The sequence below is a fragment of the Erithacus rubecula genome (genome assembly GCF_903797595.1).
Source record: "Erithacus rubecula genome assembly, chromosome: 8".
NCBI lineage: Eukaryota > Metazoa > Chordata > Aves > Passeriformes > Muscicapidae > Erithacus > Erithacus rubecula.
The window spans coordinates 7,610,100-7,627,724 of NC_136659.1; the positions used below are offsets into that span (position 1 = coordinate 7,610,100).

General features: G+C 37.4%; 2 protein-coding genes across 4 annotated transcripts in view; both read left to right on the forward strand.

Annotated features, from left to right (window-relative positions):
• PMS1 (PMS1 homolog 1, mismatch repair system component) overlaps positions 1-6,068 on the forward strand; it is a 43,378-nt gene extending 37,310 nt beyond the window's left edge. The window contains exons 12-13 of one of the 2 annotated variants that reach the window (XM_079311762.1): positions 3,751-3,911; positions 5,659-6,068. In XM_079311762.1, the coding sequence (XP_079167888.1) occupies positions 3,751-3,911; positions 5,659-5,850 (353 nt within the window). In that variant the 3' untranslated portion in view covers positions 5,851-6,068. The remainder of the gene's footprint in view (positions 1-3,750; positions 3,912-5,658) is intronic. The other variant, XM_079311761.1, reaches the window with a different exon arrangement.
• Positions 6,069-8,058: 1,990 nt separating this feature from the next.
• LOC306804772 (small membrane A-kinase anchor protein) overlaps positions 8,059-17,625 on the forward strand; it is a 73,781-nt gene continuing 64,214 nt past the window's right edge. Inside the window, exon 1 of one of the 2 annotated variants that reach the window (XM_079311792.1) lies at positions 8,059-8,143. The gene's annotated coding sequence lies outside the window, so the exon portion shown is untranslated. The remainder of the gene's footprint in view (positions 8,144-17,625) is intronic. The other variant, XM_079311794.1, reaches the window with a different exon arrangement.

A 17,625-nucleotide genomic window follows, 5' to 3' on the forward strand; every position in this document is an offset into this window, starting at 1 on the left:
TAGATTTTTGAAAGGTCTAATTAGCTGTTTTCTTCCTGACAAGAACTCAGTTCCACATGGAGTTCTGCCATTTTGGTGGGAAAACTGCTTAAATGTCTGTATTTTTACAAATGCACCTTTGGATGTTAATTTTTGAGTGTGGGAATTGGAGGCCTTGCTTGCCTATTGTTTCATTTGAGGATAAGTCTGCCTTTTGAATGTGTTCTTGCTAGAAGACAGGAAGGTAATCTACCTTTACACTCTTCAGAGACTCTGTATGACTGCAGCCAGAGTATCCTAGATTTTGGAAGTGCCCCATCTGCTTCATGTTTTTGGTAGACAAAGATCTTTGTATTGTCTCCCTGTTTCTCTCAATATTAACTGCTCATCAGTCTAAGGAGTTTTTAACTAGAATTTTCTCTGGATATCTCCCAGTGAAAAACATGTTGTGAAATAGCCAAGAAAACACTTCTTGCTGTCAGTGTGTCAGTTAGGCAAAATCAATGGTTTCTTTGTGGAATGTGCCAGTTGTTGTAATTTGCAAAGCTGTGACGCTGAGCTCCAGTCTGTCTTCCACTGCCCTCCCACCCCCTCATGTTCTGGCCTTACTGAGGCTTCAAGTGATGCTACCTTTGGGAGAGCAGTCTGTTTGCTTTTACTTAATAAAGCAAATTACTTAATACTCAGTGTTCTGGGACCTGCCAGGCATTTGTTTGCTCACAGTGACCCCTACGTGCAGGGAACATTTCAAGAAGTAAGATGGATTACTTTCTGTCCAGTTCTTCTTAAGATGTGTTTATTATATGTGCCTTCACTGCACATCTGTCTGTTTGCCTTTGGGAAAGGCCTAGAGAGAGATGGGAATTCTTGGCTGGAGAGAAACTGAGACCAAGGAACACACCTTGGTGTGTCAAATTGTATCAGTGCTGGGTCTTGGGCCATGCTCCAAGGCAGGCTTTTAGGGTAGAATTGTCTGCCTTGTGTAGTCAACGTGAGTATGTACAAATAATGTGCTTATAAAGCCCCAAAGAGCAGTAATAGGTAAATAACCCACTGTTCTTGGTGATATAAACTGCCTCAGCTCTTGTAACCCACCAGTGCAAAACCATGCTGCAATTCAATTTCTGTTGGGTTTTGACCATAATCTGAGAGATAGATGGTGTTACAGTGTCACCTAATCTAGGTGGCAGATGGAAGGGAACAGTTTTTCCTGGCTATCAAGAAGAAATTATCCAAAGATGATTGTAAATGCTTTGTTTGGAAGGAGAAAGGGGAAACTTGTAACAATGAGAAACCCACATTTTTACTCATTTAAAAGCTAGTTTATTTGTTCATGGAAATACTTTCCTTGGAAGTTGCAAAGTATTTCAGAGAAACTACCATGGCAACTGTTTAAGGACTGCTGTTTGAATACTCAAAAATCTTAATATATATTTTGTCAAAAATTTACAAGTACACTGAGGCTTGGACATCTGCTTATATAATCAAGTGTTGCCAATATCAGAGTTCCTGCAGAGACTTGCAGATAAATACTTGTTAATCAGCATGCAACTGGGCTCCTTTGCAGTCCAAAGAATGTTAATAGAAAAGGAAAATGGCACACAAACAGAATTACCAAAGAAGTAAACCTCCCTTAGCCAGGGTTTGTATTGTCTGTTCTTACATTAAACTCTTTCAAACCCACTTTGACTTTCAGATGAAAGAGGAAAATGGTGAAGTCAAATCTGGCTTTCAAAATTTGCAGATGTAACAATGGCTATTGGTGAAGTTTAAGATTATAGGAGGAAATGTTTTGCAAATCTGAACCTCACTGTCATAAAATTTTAAAAGGGAGCACAAGAAATATAAAGTTTTAAACTGAATGTTTAAATACTTGAAACTTGAAAAAGAATTGTGTTATGTCTTTGGTAGCAAATAGAGGGATAATTATTGAAAGGTTTTCAATTAGACTGAGTTCTCATTTTAGAGAGAAGGCAACATAATCAAATGGTCTGGAATAGTTCCTCAAACCTAATCTGTAATTAAATCAAAAATAGGACAAAAATTAATAGAAAAAAGCTGAAGGAGATTTTTAAAAGAGACTTTATATTTTCCTCTTGTCTCTTACTGGCAAGCTTGCCCATGAGGAAATATTAGCATAGTACATCATCTTTTCTCACCTTTATATCTGGCAAACTTTCATATAATTCAACATTTTGCTTTAAGCTGAACCCGAACACAAGTTTCCAGTATTATATAAAAATATGTCTCTGCTTGCTGGCCACAATTAGGGAAAGGCAGCTTGATAAAAAGAAGGAAGACAAGGCTGAAAGGGTGAAAAAGGAAATAAAGTTTGAGAGGTAAAGCAGTGTTTAATACATAGCTGGGAGAAGCTTATGTGATTTTTGGGGGGAGGGGGGATAAGGGACTGTTGCCTGTATCGAATTCCCACTGGTCAAAGTATCTCATGCCATGAGGCTTAAAAAGGCCCAAGAGCATTATTTACCCAGTGACACACCCATATTTAGGAAAAGTTTCAATCTGCACAGTTATCCTGTTCATTTGTGCTCTTATTTAATTACTGTCAAATAAACAGTGCCTGGACATGGTTAACTCAGCTTCATTCTACCTGCTAATGAAAGTACTTTTTGCTGACTTATGTTGCATATATATTCTCTCCCTTCTGGAATATTTCATGCTATTGTTTAGATTAGGAACAGGAATTATCCCTTGTGATAGTTTGTTAGTTTAATTTATTTTGGAGCAATCTATTTGTCTCCAGCTCTTTTGACTTTACAAAAACCATTTGTGGCTTGAGCTGAAGGTAATTTATCCTACCTGGAACCATTACATGAGAGTGGATTTATTTGCATTACTAATTCAATTTTTCTGTGCTGTCTGTGTCAAAGCTAGTACTTGTTAGACTTGTAGTGGAGGAAAAGGGAAAGTAGCTGTGCAGGTTGGGCTGAGGTTTCTGTGCACCCAGCATGAATGAGAGGATAGTCTGAAGGACTGTGTGAGAATATGTGAGCCTGACCTCCAGAGATCTTGCATTTAACAGGGAGTGGGAAAAAAGTTGCTGTACAGGAAAAATGTCAATTTTTTTTCCTGTAATGTGAATAAGAAGGGAAATCATATAGACCTCAGTGCTTGACTAGATACTCTGTTAAAAAAGCTGTTTAATTTTTTATTCATCATTTCTACTCGGAGTGTTCCCTGCTCCAACAGTGATACCATATGAATGATAATATAAAGTAAGTCACAGAGCCTCTAGTTTTATGGGTGTGAACTTTTCCTCAGATGTGGTAGGAGAAGAAAACTGCTTTTTATTTCACTAGAATCAGAATTTGTTATGATAACATTTGAACTCTACAGATGTTTAAACCAGTTACATAGGAAATAGTGCCAACACTGTTTTAGTTTTTTTTCAAACTAAATTCTGTTTTACTGCTTCAACTCTAATTTTATATATGCTGAATTAAAGTCACAGAAGTTTTAATTAAAGCTGTGCTCAAGGCTGGGAATGCTGCAAATGTTTTAAGCATTAAACAGTGCCAGCTAGGATTTGGATTAATGTAAGCTGAGACATTTGTGATGTGAATAAACACACATCATCATAATGAAACATTGTGCAAATAAATGCTTTTCATTCCAAGGAAGGAACAAAAAAGTTGCCTAATTGTATTGGACTAAAGCGCTAAATCACTTTGCATCAGTTTAATTTTCTGTGAATTGCTATAGAATAGAAATTAAAGCAGTGCATGAATTACTTTTTTGTTTTTGTATTTTCAGGTGCTTCGGCTGCAGAAAGTCATCTGGAAATAGAAGGGATGGCAAATTGTCTGCCATATTATGGAATTTCTGATTTGAAAGAAATTCTGAATGCAGTAGTTAACAGAAATGCAAAGGAAGTATATGAATGTAGGCCTCTCAAAGTGATAAATTACTTGGAGGTGAGACAGAAGCTTTTGTTTAGTATTAGCTAGCTAAACTTGTAATAATTCCTGAAACAGCTTGAAAATCTTTCTTCGACTGTGTTTTAATTAATTTCATTGTGTTCTAAACAGAAGTTACTCTTGAAAAAGAGAGTATCATATCCTCTCTGAGTTGTGTATTCTTTACCAAAATATTTCCATCAGATATACCCAAAAGCAGTCACCCAGTAAAACACATGCCAAAAGCTGATGTTCACTAAATGTTTCCTCTGTAAGGCACTTTTCAGACTGGAGAGGCATTTTTCCATGTTAGGATACAAAACTGCCACAGAATGGCAGTGACTTATGTTAATATTTTCTGTGCAAATAAATAAATTGTCCATTCAGAGACAATAATGGCATGAAGTTTCACAGACAACCAATAGATGTGGTACTAATTAAAACTGGAGTAACCAACAATAGTAGTAATGGCTTCTTGTCTAGCTGTTTCACTAATGCTCTTTAATACTAATTCTCTTCAAAAAAGCTACTAAAATACATGTAAACTCTCTTCTTATTTAAGCATTTATAACATGCCTTCCTGAATCAGGTTACTTCAAACTGGGACCTAGGCACATACTTACTCAGGGTATGTGTTTTATCTTCTAAGCAGTGTTACAAATCTTTCCCTGTCTTTTGGGGGTAGTAACCTGCCTTTGCAGCAAGTGATTCTGCTGCATGCTACTGAACTACTCTCATGCACTCAGAAAAGAAGCTTAAAGAAGGGATAAGTTCAGTATTGAGACAGGAATGGTTTGTAAAAGAGCCCAGACAGCTATAAAAGCTGTTATTCAGAAATACACACTGAATTTTTTGACCATTCTGGGAGGTAAACACTGGACATGCATTCACTGTCATGTTCAGAATCACAGCTTTAATCATTAATTTCATGTTTGAGCAGGCAGCATGTGTGCAGCTTTTGCTGTCAGTTGGTAGATGCAGAAGAAAGAATAGGGTAATGGCTGAAGCAGCAGCCTTCCAGAGTATGAAACTGTCCACAGTGATCTTTTTCCCACTTGGAGGAGTGGGAAAAAAATCTCAGACAAAGAAAATGAAATCATTTTGATTGAATCATTATGAATGGTGCTCAGGTTTGTACAGTATGAAGGGAGGTATGTGTGCCACATACATTTCTGTCTAGGCAACATGACTTAAGCACAGAAGAGAAGGCAGTGGAAGGAAGGCCCACCTTGGAGGATGAAACAACTTCTTTTTGAAGTTTCTTAGCTCTTTGAGGGTGGGTGCTTTAGCAGTCACGTCTTTCTAGTGTTAAGTGGATGCAATAGACCATAGTAAATACAAATTAATCTATGAAGTTTTGCTATAGTATCTTTCAAATTTTTCTTACTGCTTGAATTAATTTATTATATTTATAAAGTTTATGGTGTGAAATGTGTTTTGTGAACTGCTAAACATGTACAGCTGATGCTGGTGACAACAGGAAATAAGAAACACAAAGCATCTTGCAAAAGTAGGTTAAAAGAATGCAAACATAACCAAGGGGCTGACTGTGCATACCTCCATTGTAGAAATGTCATGAACTGACCAGTAAGATATGTTTAAAGTTATATTTAGATTTCTGAGATTTGGAATGTTTAGCAGCAGAAAAGTATGACCTTTAAACAGTGAGTGCTTAATTCTTGCTTTCTGGTAGCTCCAGGATAATGTGCTAAAAAGTGGTACTTTAAAACTATTGGGGTTTTGGTTTTGTTTTTCCTTTCCACAGGGAGAAGCAGTACGTTTAGCTCGGCAGCTGCCCTTACATTTGTCAAAAGAAGATGTGCAAAACACAATTTACAGGATGAAGCAACAGCTTGGAAAGGAAAATAAAGGCTGTGTTCACGGTCGTCCTTTTTTTCATCACTTAACAGATATTCCAGAAGATGACAAGCACAACTCCATGGAAATTATTCAGTAAATGGAACATTTTGTTTGGGGTTCATACTTCTCTTGCTTCATTTTGGTTACTACTCTGTAATTGCAGTATGTTTTGTGCAAAGCTTTTGTATAATGACTTTACACTGTTACATGTTCACCTCCTAAAGACTTTATTAAAATAAAATTGAAAGTAAATACTGTATAGAAGCAACTCACCACTATTTTTTAAAAATAATTTATTAAAGAAATGTTCTCAACTAGTTTCCTTCTTGTCTTATTGCTGCAGGTTTAAGAAATACCAGTATGTCAGAATTTTGTAGATGTGAAGTGGTTAGAAGTTGCTTTCAACAGAGCATGGCAAAGTTTATTATACTAACGACATCAGCTGTTAATTTTCAAAGGAATGCCAGATAGCTGTAAGTATTTAAATATGGCATTGCCATATGCAGTTATTGTAGTTAGACTTCTATGGTGTTGTATTTCTGTTTGGAAATTCTTAGCTCATGTGAATGAGTATTAACAGTCCTAGTGTCCAATCTGGAAAAATTCTGCACTTACAGAAGTGTGGTTCTTCAAAGTACAGTATGAAAGTTTAAATAAACCTTCAGATCAATAAAAACTGGCCAGTTACTTGAAAGCAGAATGGATGTGAGTCACAGGAGCACAGGTTAGCACTGAGATCAGGTGCCCATGGATGTTTATTGGTGCAGTGCTATACACAAACTGTTTGGAGGTGGGAAACATAAACTGTCCTCCCTCAGGGAGAATGTGGCATAACTAGGGCATAGTCTGCTATATAGAGAGCTACTGATTTTGGTAAACTGGTTCATTTTCTTTCTACCAGAACACAATGTTTACTCCTCTATTTCAAGTAGTGGCCTACTTCTGTAAACCTATCCCCCTAGGCCTTCTGTGCACAGCAGATGCCTTGTCTCTGGAAGAGTATGTTTTAGAAAGTTTCAAGCTCACCTGAAAGTTCCTGTCCATCCCCAGCTGTTGTTTGCAAACCTTGGCACTATGAAAATGTGGTTGTAGGACCTAGCTTTGTAGTGTTTCTGTGTGCTGGGTAAATGGTTAAGGTTGCTGAAAGGCCTAAGTGCAAGCTAGTTTGTGGACAGGAGTGTTGGACCAGACAAGCAAGTGTAGTGTTTGAATAAGTAAAATCACTGGTACTGAACTGGTGAACTAATTTAAGAAATCACATCAGAACCATACATCACAACATGTAAATTCTAACCTGAAAGGTAATGATTATCTTTTTCACAGAGCCTGTTGCAACAGAACAAGATGTTTTAAACCAAAGGAGGATCAATCTAGATTAGATATAAGAAAGAAGTTTTTTTACAATGAGGGTGGTAAAACATTACAATAGGTTACCCAGACATGCAGTAGATGCCCCATGGGTGGAAATACTCAAGGTCAGGTTGAATGGGGCTCTAGGCAACTTGATCTAGTGGAGGTGTCCCTGCTCACTGCAGGGGAGTTGCACTAGGTGACCTTTAAAACATCCAACTCAAACTATTCTGTATTTCTATGGTTATTTCTTTATGCCATTAAAGTAAGTTTGTCCTTTTCATAAAGAGCAAGGATGATCAGAGGGCACAAGCTGGGTATCTTTCCAAGCTTAATGGTAGCAAGGCACAAAATGAGAATGTCACTTGCAAACACACTTGGCTCTAAATGTCACTCAGTGCAGAAGATGTGAATTTTTAGAATCGAAGTGAGAAGGTGGATGGAGATAGAGGAAGGAGACATGACCCTTGGCTCTGATGGGGAAACAGGATCCCAGCCTTGCATGGGATACAGAAGGTTATAGTTTGTTTATTTTTATTCTTGTTGGAATACAAATTCTGACAGTTTAGAGGTGCCATTACAGTGAGAAAAGCCAGAAGCAAGCTGCAGAATCGAAGTTTATCTCCTGACTAAGGTTGTTGGAAGTTAAATTAATGTGTGCACCGCTTTTAGTCAGTTTGGAGTATAACATACAGTATTTAATGAGATTAATAATTGCTGGTTCTTTTTCAAAAGGTGAGATAGCTGTATCCTGATTATACTAAATTCAGTGGTAGTATCTTTGGTAAGACTTGAGTCTACATCAAGAGGACAAGTTTTAATAGGTATTCAGGCCCTAGACTGAGGCCAAAACATGATTGGCAAATGGTATTCACAGGTGTCAGAGTGGGTTTAGTTGCTATGGGAGCAAATTGGCATCGGGATTTTCAGTGGGTGCAGGTGCACCAGGTTAGGCAAATGAGAGCTGGCTCTTCCCTCCTTTCCTGGCTGTGTTTACTGGACGTAACACCTCTGGGAGCTACTCTGGATTTCTTCCTTATGTATGTGTACATACATTTTGTTTTCTATCTTTGGGGGATGTGATGTGGGTGCCAGCAGTGAGTGCTGGAGCATGGCTTTGGAGCTGTCAATCTGGGTGTCTTCCCACCACAGTACTCATGGTTGGGACTGCAAGCTGAAATTGGGAGATATATTGATGCTCTGCTAATGGGAGATGGCTTTAAATAGGACAGGGTGGAGGTCTCTGCTTGCTTTATCCGGTGTGAACAAAAAGAAATGTTACTTTCTCTTTCTAGAGATGTTCTCACTGATGCCTTTAATGATGCATCCATTTTATGTTTGTTTAAACAATAGAAGTACCCCAGTTGTAGGTTTACAGGTTTGAAGAAGTTAAATGATGCCTGAGACAGCACAGCAGCTTGTGCCATTGCATCACGGTGGGATGCTACACGGGGAACCCCACGAAGCTCTTGGGGCACACAAAAACTGCCTTTGCCTGCAGGCAGTCCACCTCAGCTTCGCGGGCAGCTTGGTTGTGTGAAAGGAAGAGAAAACCTGAAATGTGCAGTGTTGGGTGGAATTGCTGCACTTAGCCTGTTCCCAGCGAGGAAGAGCTGTGGAGCAGGGAGTGGTGGTGGTGTCCCAGGGACCAGCGAGTGACAGCCTTGTCCCCCACGAGTGGCCGGGCTGGGGCACTCCAGGGACTTCTCGGATTTGCGCTGCCCTCTGCTGGCATTTCGGTTTTGTACAATTTGGACTTAAATTGAGGTTTGGGGCTGACTATGGATGAGAATCATTCCTCCCTTACATTGCGTCCCCAGCAGGTCAAAGCGTTATTGCTTAGCTTGCTCCTCGTGGTGTGCGTGCTTGCTTTCCTAAAATACGCCTGGTGCAGGTAGCAGTGTTCCCTAGGGGACAGGCAGGAGCTCTCCAGACTAAAGCATGGTCTCCCAGTGAAACTTCCAAAGCCTTTTGGCTGTACGTAGCTTTGCATTTTTCAGAGGATCGTTTGTATGATTGGTTGGGGCAGGTTTGGTTCTGGTAGTGTGTTTGCAGCTCAGGTGTCCCTCTAATTCTGAGAAGTTGCACATTTCATTAATGAGAAACTGCTGAATATCAATTTATTTTTATAAATAAAAGAAAGTCTCATTGAAAAGAAAGCTCCCTGCTCCTTGTATGGGTATAAACATGAAATGGAGGTAGCACCTTTTACACGTGTCTTTTCTGAATGTAGTATCAATCTTATTAATGAAGTTTCTGTTCCAGTTAACCAGTGTGTGTGAAGGAGTTTGGACTATTTCTTGTTTGGTTTATTCCCTTTATCATGAGTAGTATAGTTCAGAGAACTATAGCAAAAGCAGAGGAACATTGGAATTATTTCAGGAGCATCTAGTAGTCATTGGCAGCAGTAAAATCTAGATGATGGAATTTGGGATTTGTTAGAATGGATTCTATTTCCATATTCTGATATGGAATATTTAAAATATCTATCAATAGAATCAATATTCCCAAGCACTTTATGTGTTTCTGCAAGCAAGGATTTCATTCCTTTTTTTTCCCCTTCAAACTAACTGGTATTACTTGAATGAAAACTAATATAAACTATCAACTTTTTAGGTTTTTGAAAGGGTTGTAATACATGGTCTTCAGAGTTTGCTTTATCTTCTGTAAAGCAGGTCAGCTTTTGGTTTTGTGTTGGTACTTGGTTTCTTTTGTTAAATAAACTAAATTCTGAATTTATTTTTTGGCTGTAATAGAATATGGAAGGGTTCTTGATAATTTTGTTTCAATTGTACACAGCCAGGATGGGTTAGCAGTTATAAGAAACTTCAGGTACATCCATTTAATTTTGCAAATGGAAGGCTACCAGAACTTGCTTTTATTTTTTTTCCCCTCTCTTCCTCTCAGTCTCTAAGTATGGAGTATCATATCTGAAATTATGGAGAGTATAAATGTGGAAATGTTAAATCTTTTGTTAATGGCTTCGAATTAAGCACACATTGTTGCAGATGATTTGGAGGACTTATTTAAAGTAAATATACAATTTCAAGCTCAATTATCATTCATAGTTTAACCGAACATAGTGAGATATTCAGTCTGTGAATTTGATACAGTGTTACTTCATAATTACGATGCTTTTTTACAGTAAATTTGATATAGAACAGTTGCTAAAGGAAAGCTGCTGAATAGTGTGACCAACCATTTTATGGGACACATCTGGTGCATTAGTTCAGGATGTGCAGTGCAGGAGAACAGAGCCTTTTGCCCAAAAGGAGAAGGAAGCTAACTCCACATGTATACGTTTTGGGGACATGCAGAGAGGTTAAACAATTACGAGTTAATTGTGTAAGCTAATAGGAGGGGTGTTTGCAATGTCATTTCAGAATAGCTAAGGAGGAAACAGAGGAGAATTATTGTTTTAAAATCTCAAATGAATGGTTTACACCTGTTAATGTTACATTTAGAACAGCTGTTTCTTTTATTATCAGTAAACAGATGCAGAAAGTAATGGAATGTTTTAAAGCAATATGTTAATCCTGTCTTCCACTACTGAATATTCTCACAATGTCATGATTAAATATTAACTGTAATGCTGCTGTCATCTGCATTTAAAGAATATTTACCTATTATTTTAATAAGTTTTTATCTGAAGTTGTAAATGTTTATCCAAAGTTATTGTAGTCTTTCATCAACCCAACCTGTTTTTTCACATCAGTAATTTTATTGATTATTTCATTGGGCTGAACTGCTCAGGCAAAGTAACCCCGATTTTGGTTTCACTCAAATGTTATTTCTGTATTTGAAATTTCACCTGAAATGAAACAAGCTGTATTTTTAAGGGTGGGAAATTGCTCTTAAGGGCCAAGGCTAGCACACATTTTATATGAACTCCTTGTGAAGTTGATTATAGGTGAAGCTTTCCCAGGTTAAGCACTGCAGTTGGAATAGTACCAGTCAGATTGTATAGGAGAGGGTCTTTTCTTTGTTTATTTGTCTGAAAATAGTTTTTGTTCATTTATTTTGATATGTTTTGTGCTGCCTCAGTTTTAAAAGAAAGAGAAGCTATGAAATCTGGCAGTCTCCTGCAAAGAAATATCTCAAAACTGCAGTCACAATATTGTAAACTTAGAAAAACAAATATTTCAAAATATTTACAAATGAATGCCTAAACTGACCTGAAGTTTCCTAGAAACCTGTTAGTGGCCAGTCAGATTCTCAGAGGTGACAGCAAGAGTTCTTCAAGTGGAAAATGGATGTGTTGATTTTAGAATTGCAGCGTGTGTAAATGTTGTGAAGCATGTAGCATGTCAGTGACCTAACGAGCGATGGGGGAGCATTACTAACTCACCCTCGAAGAACGGAAGCGCAGAAGATTCATGCTGTATAACTTGTTTGGCAGATTAGTTTTCAGGAAATGCAGAGACCAACGAATATGGCAGCTGCATTATTAAAAATACTGTATTCAAGCCCAGGTCAAATTGTTCATTCATGCATGGAGTAACTCAGCATTAATTGAATCATTGCATTTCTCACATATTTTAGATCACCGATATTTTTTGCTTCAGCACTTGAAATGCCTGATAAATTACTGTATTCACGAGGGGCAAGCATTTTGACAGAAGAATGCTTTACAAAGCATTTATGTGTGAGTGTTTGCTCATCAGGTCATTACAATCATAAAATTGCATTGGTAGAAGTAAGATTCTGCCTTAATTCCAACGTCAGGCAGTCTATTTGTCAAGGATTTCAAGATGCTTAGATAAAGCTATATAAAATTATACAAAATAATTAAAAGGGGATGTTTTCATTTGTTCTTATTAGCTTGATACTGCTTGTATTAGACAAATTAGAGATGTTCCTGATGAAAGGTCAGGGAGTTTTTTCTCAATTAAAAAATAAAGGAGGAGGGTAGGGAGAAACCCTTTCCTGTCCATTAAGTAGATTTAATATTCCTGTAATCTCACTTCAATAGAATGGAAAATTCTTATTGAAATTTGAGTTTTTAATATAAAATAGGTTTAAAGGCAAATAATTCCAGCTTGTGAGGAGCAAATCTCTAGGTATGATTCTTATCAGACTTTGCTGAAATTGAATAGTAATAAATAGATTATTTCAAAGGAATATCTTGTTGGAGGTCTATTCTTCCCTTAAGCAGGCAGAGTAGAAATATTATTTAGTTAGTTAACATTCCTCATGCTCCCTGACACTTTAGGTGTGTATAATTTAGAACAGGAACCATTTAATAGTTGCTAAGGCAAGAGGAAGTGTAGAAAACTGTTCCTTCATCAGAGGAATTCATTCAGTTACTTCTCCCACCAAGGAGTTACAGAACCTTTCCCTAAAGCTTCACATTGAGCTTCAAAATGCCCTTTTCCAAAAGTGGTTGTCCCAGATCCCATTGCCATTTAGGAGAGCTGCATCTTCTATGCTTTATTTACAATGACCTTTGAGCAACTGAAAATGCTGCCAGCTCCTTTAGAAAGTGTGAAATTTCAATTTTGATCTATGTTTGCAAATGAGCAACTGTGATTATGCATCAACTGTCGCAGTAATAAAATGATACTGTCCTTTTACAATAAGAGTGTTTTATGCTCTTAGTGAGCTTCACTGTAGAATGTGAAAATGCTTAAAAGTGCATCAGCCATTTGTAGGTTATGGAAATTGAAGAAACAGCTCAGTCAGCCTTGAGAGGGATGCAGTTTACAGGGGTGGAAACTCCAAATGCTGCAATTCAGATTTACCCTTGTATTTTTACTATGATGAGCATGAACCTAATGTTTAATGGATGTGTGCTTTTCATTCGTGCCCGATTGCAAGCTTCTTTGAAGTTCTCTGTATAATTTCTTACTCTATAATAACCCAAGTTATCAGTAGTTTTGCATTTTTTCATTACTGTTGTTTCCAGCATCATCTCAGTTTATTTAGGTGCTCTATAGCAACAAAGCATTGTGTTGAATTCTTTAATCATATAAAGTAATGAAGTTTTCAAGCACCATGAGATTTATTTTATTTTTTTAAGCCTGTGTGGATGCAGAACTAATTAAAATCAAGTCCACCTAAAGAAAGGTTTAAACGACAAAATATAGTGCAATAACTCTTTTGCCAGTTTTCTTCTGGTTACCAGTCTAAGTCTTTTAACTGTAGCTCAAAAATCTGGAGCAAGTATTTTGGCATAGCAGTTTGTTGTAAGGAAGATTTAATAGCTTGTTATGTCCTATTTCTATAAACAGAAGTCATTTAGAGTTCAGCAGATATATTTAGAATCAGCATTTGTGCTGGTAGTTACAAGCTGAATAAAATAATCTTTGAAAAGCTCAATATGCAGAAGGGAATATTCAGGTTCAAATTTACCACACAACTAATTCTCTTTTAGGAGACTTAGGGATTTTCACAAATAGATACCTACAAAATTGAGTATCACAATTATTACTTTATTTTAAATATTTTTAATAATGAGGTTTTGTTGTGTGAAAATGTTATAGTTTTAAGAGAACTGTGTGGCTACTGCTGTTGAAGAGGTCAGGTCCTGTGCTCTTTGCTCTGGCAAAATTCCCTAACCTTCAGAGGGGAAGATACTCTGTCTCAGGGAGTCCAGAGTATGGCCTGATAAAATGGACAGCCTCTCTTTGGAGAGGTCTTTACTCTCAGCTGGTTTGGGACAGAATATTAATACAAGTTTACACTGAGTGATTTGTAATCTAAACTCTGATTTGTTGATTTCAAGGTAGGCATGATAACTGAGAAACATATGCAAAGTCAGTTTAAGATTCGAGTTTTATAGCAAATAGTAAATTAAAACCATAGTGACCTTTTAGTCTTGCTGATCATGTGCAGAAGGATGTTCATGTGGTGTACTAATCACAGTAACAGGGCTCTTGCTCAGGGAGCAGCAGGCACAAGCAGTACTCGTGTGTTTGTTCTTCTGCTGCAATTTTTACTGAAAAAAAATTGCAATTAAGATGTTATAATCATACCTTGGGGTTTTTTTAGCATGTTCTGTTCTGGAAAAGATAGCATTTTTTATGAAAAAAGTTTTTGTTTGGTGCAAATAGTCATCAATACCCTAGCTGGAATTTCAGTTGTTATTGCTGTCATGATTGCTGGCTCTGGCCATGTTTGCAAAGTCTTATCATTTTTATTATATCAATTCTTTTACAGATTGTGACAAACACTCCAGAAGCTTGAAAACTACTAATTAAAAACATATTAGATATTTAACTTAAATATATTTTCCCTTCTGTATTTTAACACAGTAATAGCTACTTGTAATTTGGTTTATATTGAGTGTCCATGCTTTCACCATCACAAAAAGTTGCACCCAATCATATGATCACCCCATCCTTAAAGAAGTGTCTTGTAAGGATGGTTTTGCAAACAACAAAAACCTTCATTTTCTGTTCTCATATCTAAGCAGGTAATTTTTCAGTTTTTATCATGTTTGAATTCTGATTGTTTCAGTAAGCCTTGGAGAAGCCTTTGTGTAGGTGTATTTTTGTTTCAAGTGTCATTGCTGAAGAGAGAGAAAACATTAGTATTTTTTTTTTCTTCATGTTTTTGTTCTTTATAATGTTACTAGCTGTTCACCCCAGTGGCAGAAGGATGAAGTTGTGTACATGAATCATCCTTATGGTGCTCCTTTGTCCCCTCATCAAACTGGAGTATTGGGGAGAGGACTGGCAGTGTGGCTAGCCCTTGGCAAATCTGGGAGCTGAACACACTGATAACACTTTCCCCATTTTAACTACATGGGACTCTACTTGAGGGGAAAATTATATGCTGATACCAAATGATCTGTGTGATGTGCAACACAAAAGTTTTTCTGTTTTGAGGGGTTTCTATGACATGACCTGTGGGCTAAGTGAAGAAAACATCACTGAGAAAGTGCTACATATACAGATACAAGTGCTCCTATTGATACATTATTTTTCTAAGATTTTGCTGAGTAAAGCTCTTTCCATACATAAGCATTTTGGCCATCTGCAACTGCTTGTCAGTGAGGCTGGTTTGAGAACACTAGCTGTAATTGTAACCTCAGGAATGTGTGACCAGCTCGCGGCCAGCTGTGCATGCCCTGACTTTTCCCAGGTGTTAAGATACATGGCCACTTTTGTTCCCCTTAACCAATGGGGCAAAATACAGTCCTTGTTTTTCTGCACCTTGTATTAAGCCTGAAAACTGCTGGGTTTTGTTATTTTTTTCAATAGGTCATAGCAAACAACTACATGAAGTTTGTCCATGTTGTTTAATTATTGAGCATCTGTGACACAGTGTGCTGCATCTGTAGGATAGCATGTATTTTGAGAAATACAAAAAGGGTACTCAGTTCACCATGGTCTTGCTATAAATTAGCAGTGCTGACCTTGCAAATCACATAAGTGCTCCTTTTTTATTGTTGTTGCTTGGAAAAGATTTTACTTATGTTTCAATGGCATAGCTATTTCTGCAGTTTAAGCCTCTTGAGCCGAAGTGAGTTTTGATGCATTTTTCAATTGGTTTTCAATTGGTCTTATTTTAATGATCCATTTTGTGTTCAGAGGAACACTTAATAGCTGTTTTCTGCACAGGAGCCTAATGTGAACTCCTCCTAAATTTGACCTGGAGATGTTTACACACAGTGTTCTGCGTCTTGTCATTACCTGTGTGGCACTTTCTTTGCTTGTGTAGCATTTATTGCATTCAAAGTGAAGCACAAATAGCTTGAAAGCAATGTGTATGCTCATAGGTCTCCTCCTTAGAGGTCCTGGGAGGGACAGCATTTCTTGTAATCATGAGGACAAAAATTGCTCCATGGGCTGTGACACTTTAGTCAAGTAAAAAGTGAAAACATGAGATTAAGTTATGTGCACGATCATTTGCATGGTGTGATTGTTATAAAGGGATAAATCCATGTCTCAAGTCACTGCTTTTTGCTCTTATTTGCCAAGAAGCTGACATGATCTCCAGATTGTAGATATGGAAAAAGAATTAGTTTTTAACTTAGACTAATTCTTTATATGGTCAAAGTTACACATATCCTCCATAAAAGTAACCTACCCAGTCCTATCATTTCTATGTCCATGGAATGAACTCCGACCTCAGAGCAGAGCTGTGTCCTGTAGCACATTCTGAGGTCTAGAATTACAATTTCTGCCTTTTATGGACTTTCAAAGCTTGCACTTTTGGGTTTGGTCATCTTTGAACATAGGAAGGACACCCAGATTCTAAACCAAAATGGGATTTTCCTAAATGCTCAGAAGTCAGGGATGAGGACATGTGAAAAGTTTCATGTGCCTAAATGCTTTTCAAAACTAGTTCTTAGGGTCTCAAAAAATATTGTGAGATCTTGAGACTCAGTGAAAAATATTAGGATCCTGTACACTTAACCTTGGATAAGTACTCCAGAGCTGTTTGAGGAGGAGAAGAGGAGAACACCAATCCAGTGCTGAGACCTGTTTGCACATAAACACCTGTAGCAAGACAAGTTCTCCCTTATGGCTGCAGGGATATGGAATAGTCTTGCATGATGGGATTACATAAAACACTAAAGGATGTGCTTTTTCCAAGGTTTTTCTGTAGTTAAAAGTCCTGGTCTATGAATCCTCTTAAAAGATCTCTTCCCCAGATCTGATGAGTCCTGGGATAGGACAGCATGATACAAATCACTCATGATTTGTGCCTCTGACTGACATTGCTCCAGCAAGGACTCCCAGATACGTACCAGCATTGTGAGATTCCTGTAACCACTGGTCTTTGGTATTTCCTGTGAAACTTAAACCTAATGTTGGAAATCTGCATCAGCACTGAACTGTTCTGCCCTTTGTTTTCTGCTCTGTCAAGGTGGCTTTTCTAATTAGCATAAATCACAAAGCTCCTGCAGCAATTGTGTTGTCCATGTGATATACAGCATCTCTGCTGTGCCCAAGGAGTATTTGCAAGCCAAAGGGCTCTGCTTTGCTTGATTTGGAAAAGCCTCTTGTTTCTTCTTTCAGTTTCTCATTATAAGATAAGACAAATAAGGGGCTTTAAGAGAAAATTGTGTAGAATACCATGATACTTTTATTATTCTGCATGTGTGAAGTGAACAAAATGAATCAGTTAAAGGCAAAGGAAATGCAGCCCTGTGGACCTTCAGAAGTTTCAAAACAATGCAGTAACACTATCTGCACTGCATTACATTAAACAATAAAAAAGTTAAATTACTCTGAATTGTGTGTAACCTAGTTGAAGAAATAAGATACTTCCGTTTGGTATGGATACATAATGTAAATAATTTCAAAGAGTATTCAGCAGTCTCTTGGAATTTGCTCCAAATGCTTTTGGTTCAATGAGAGTGAAAAGCCATGCTCCACTATAGCCTCACTTGGTATTTTATTTTAGAGGAAAGAGCTTGGAAGCAAGTCTGCTTTGGTTTAAAAAATACTTTAAGGTGGCAGTGGCAAAAAAGTAAGATTAATTGCATTCTTATATTTCTTTTGCCTATTCATCTTTGTTATTTTCATTGTTGCCTTTAGTTTTATTTCGCTTAAAAATGAAAATGTATTTG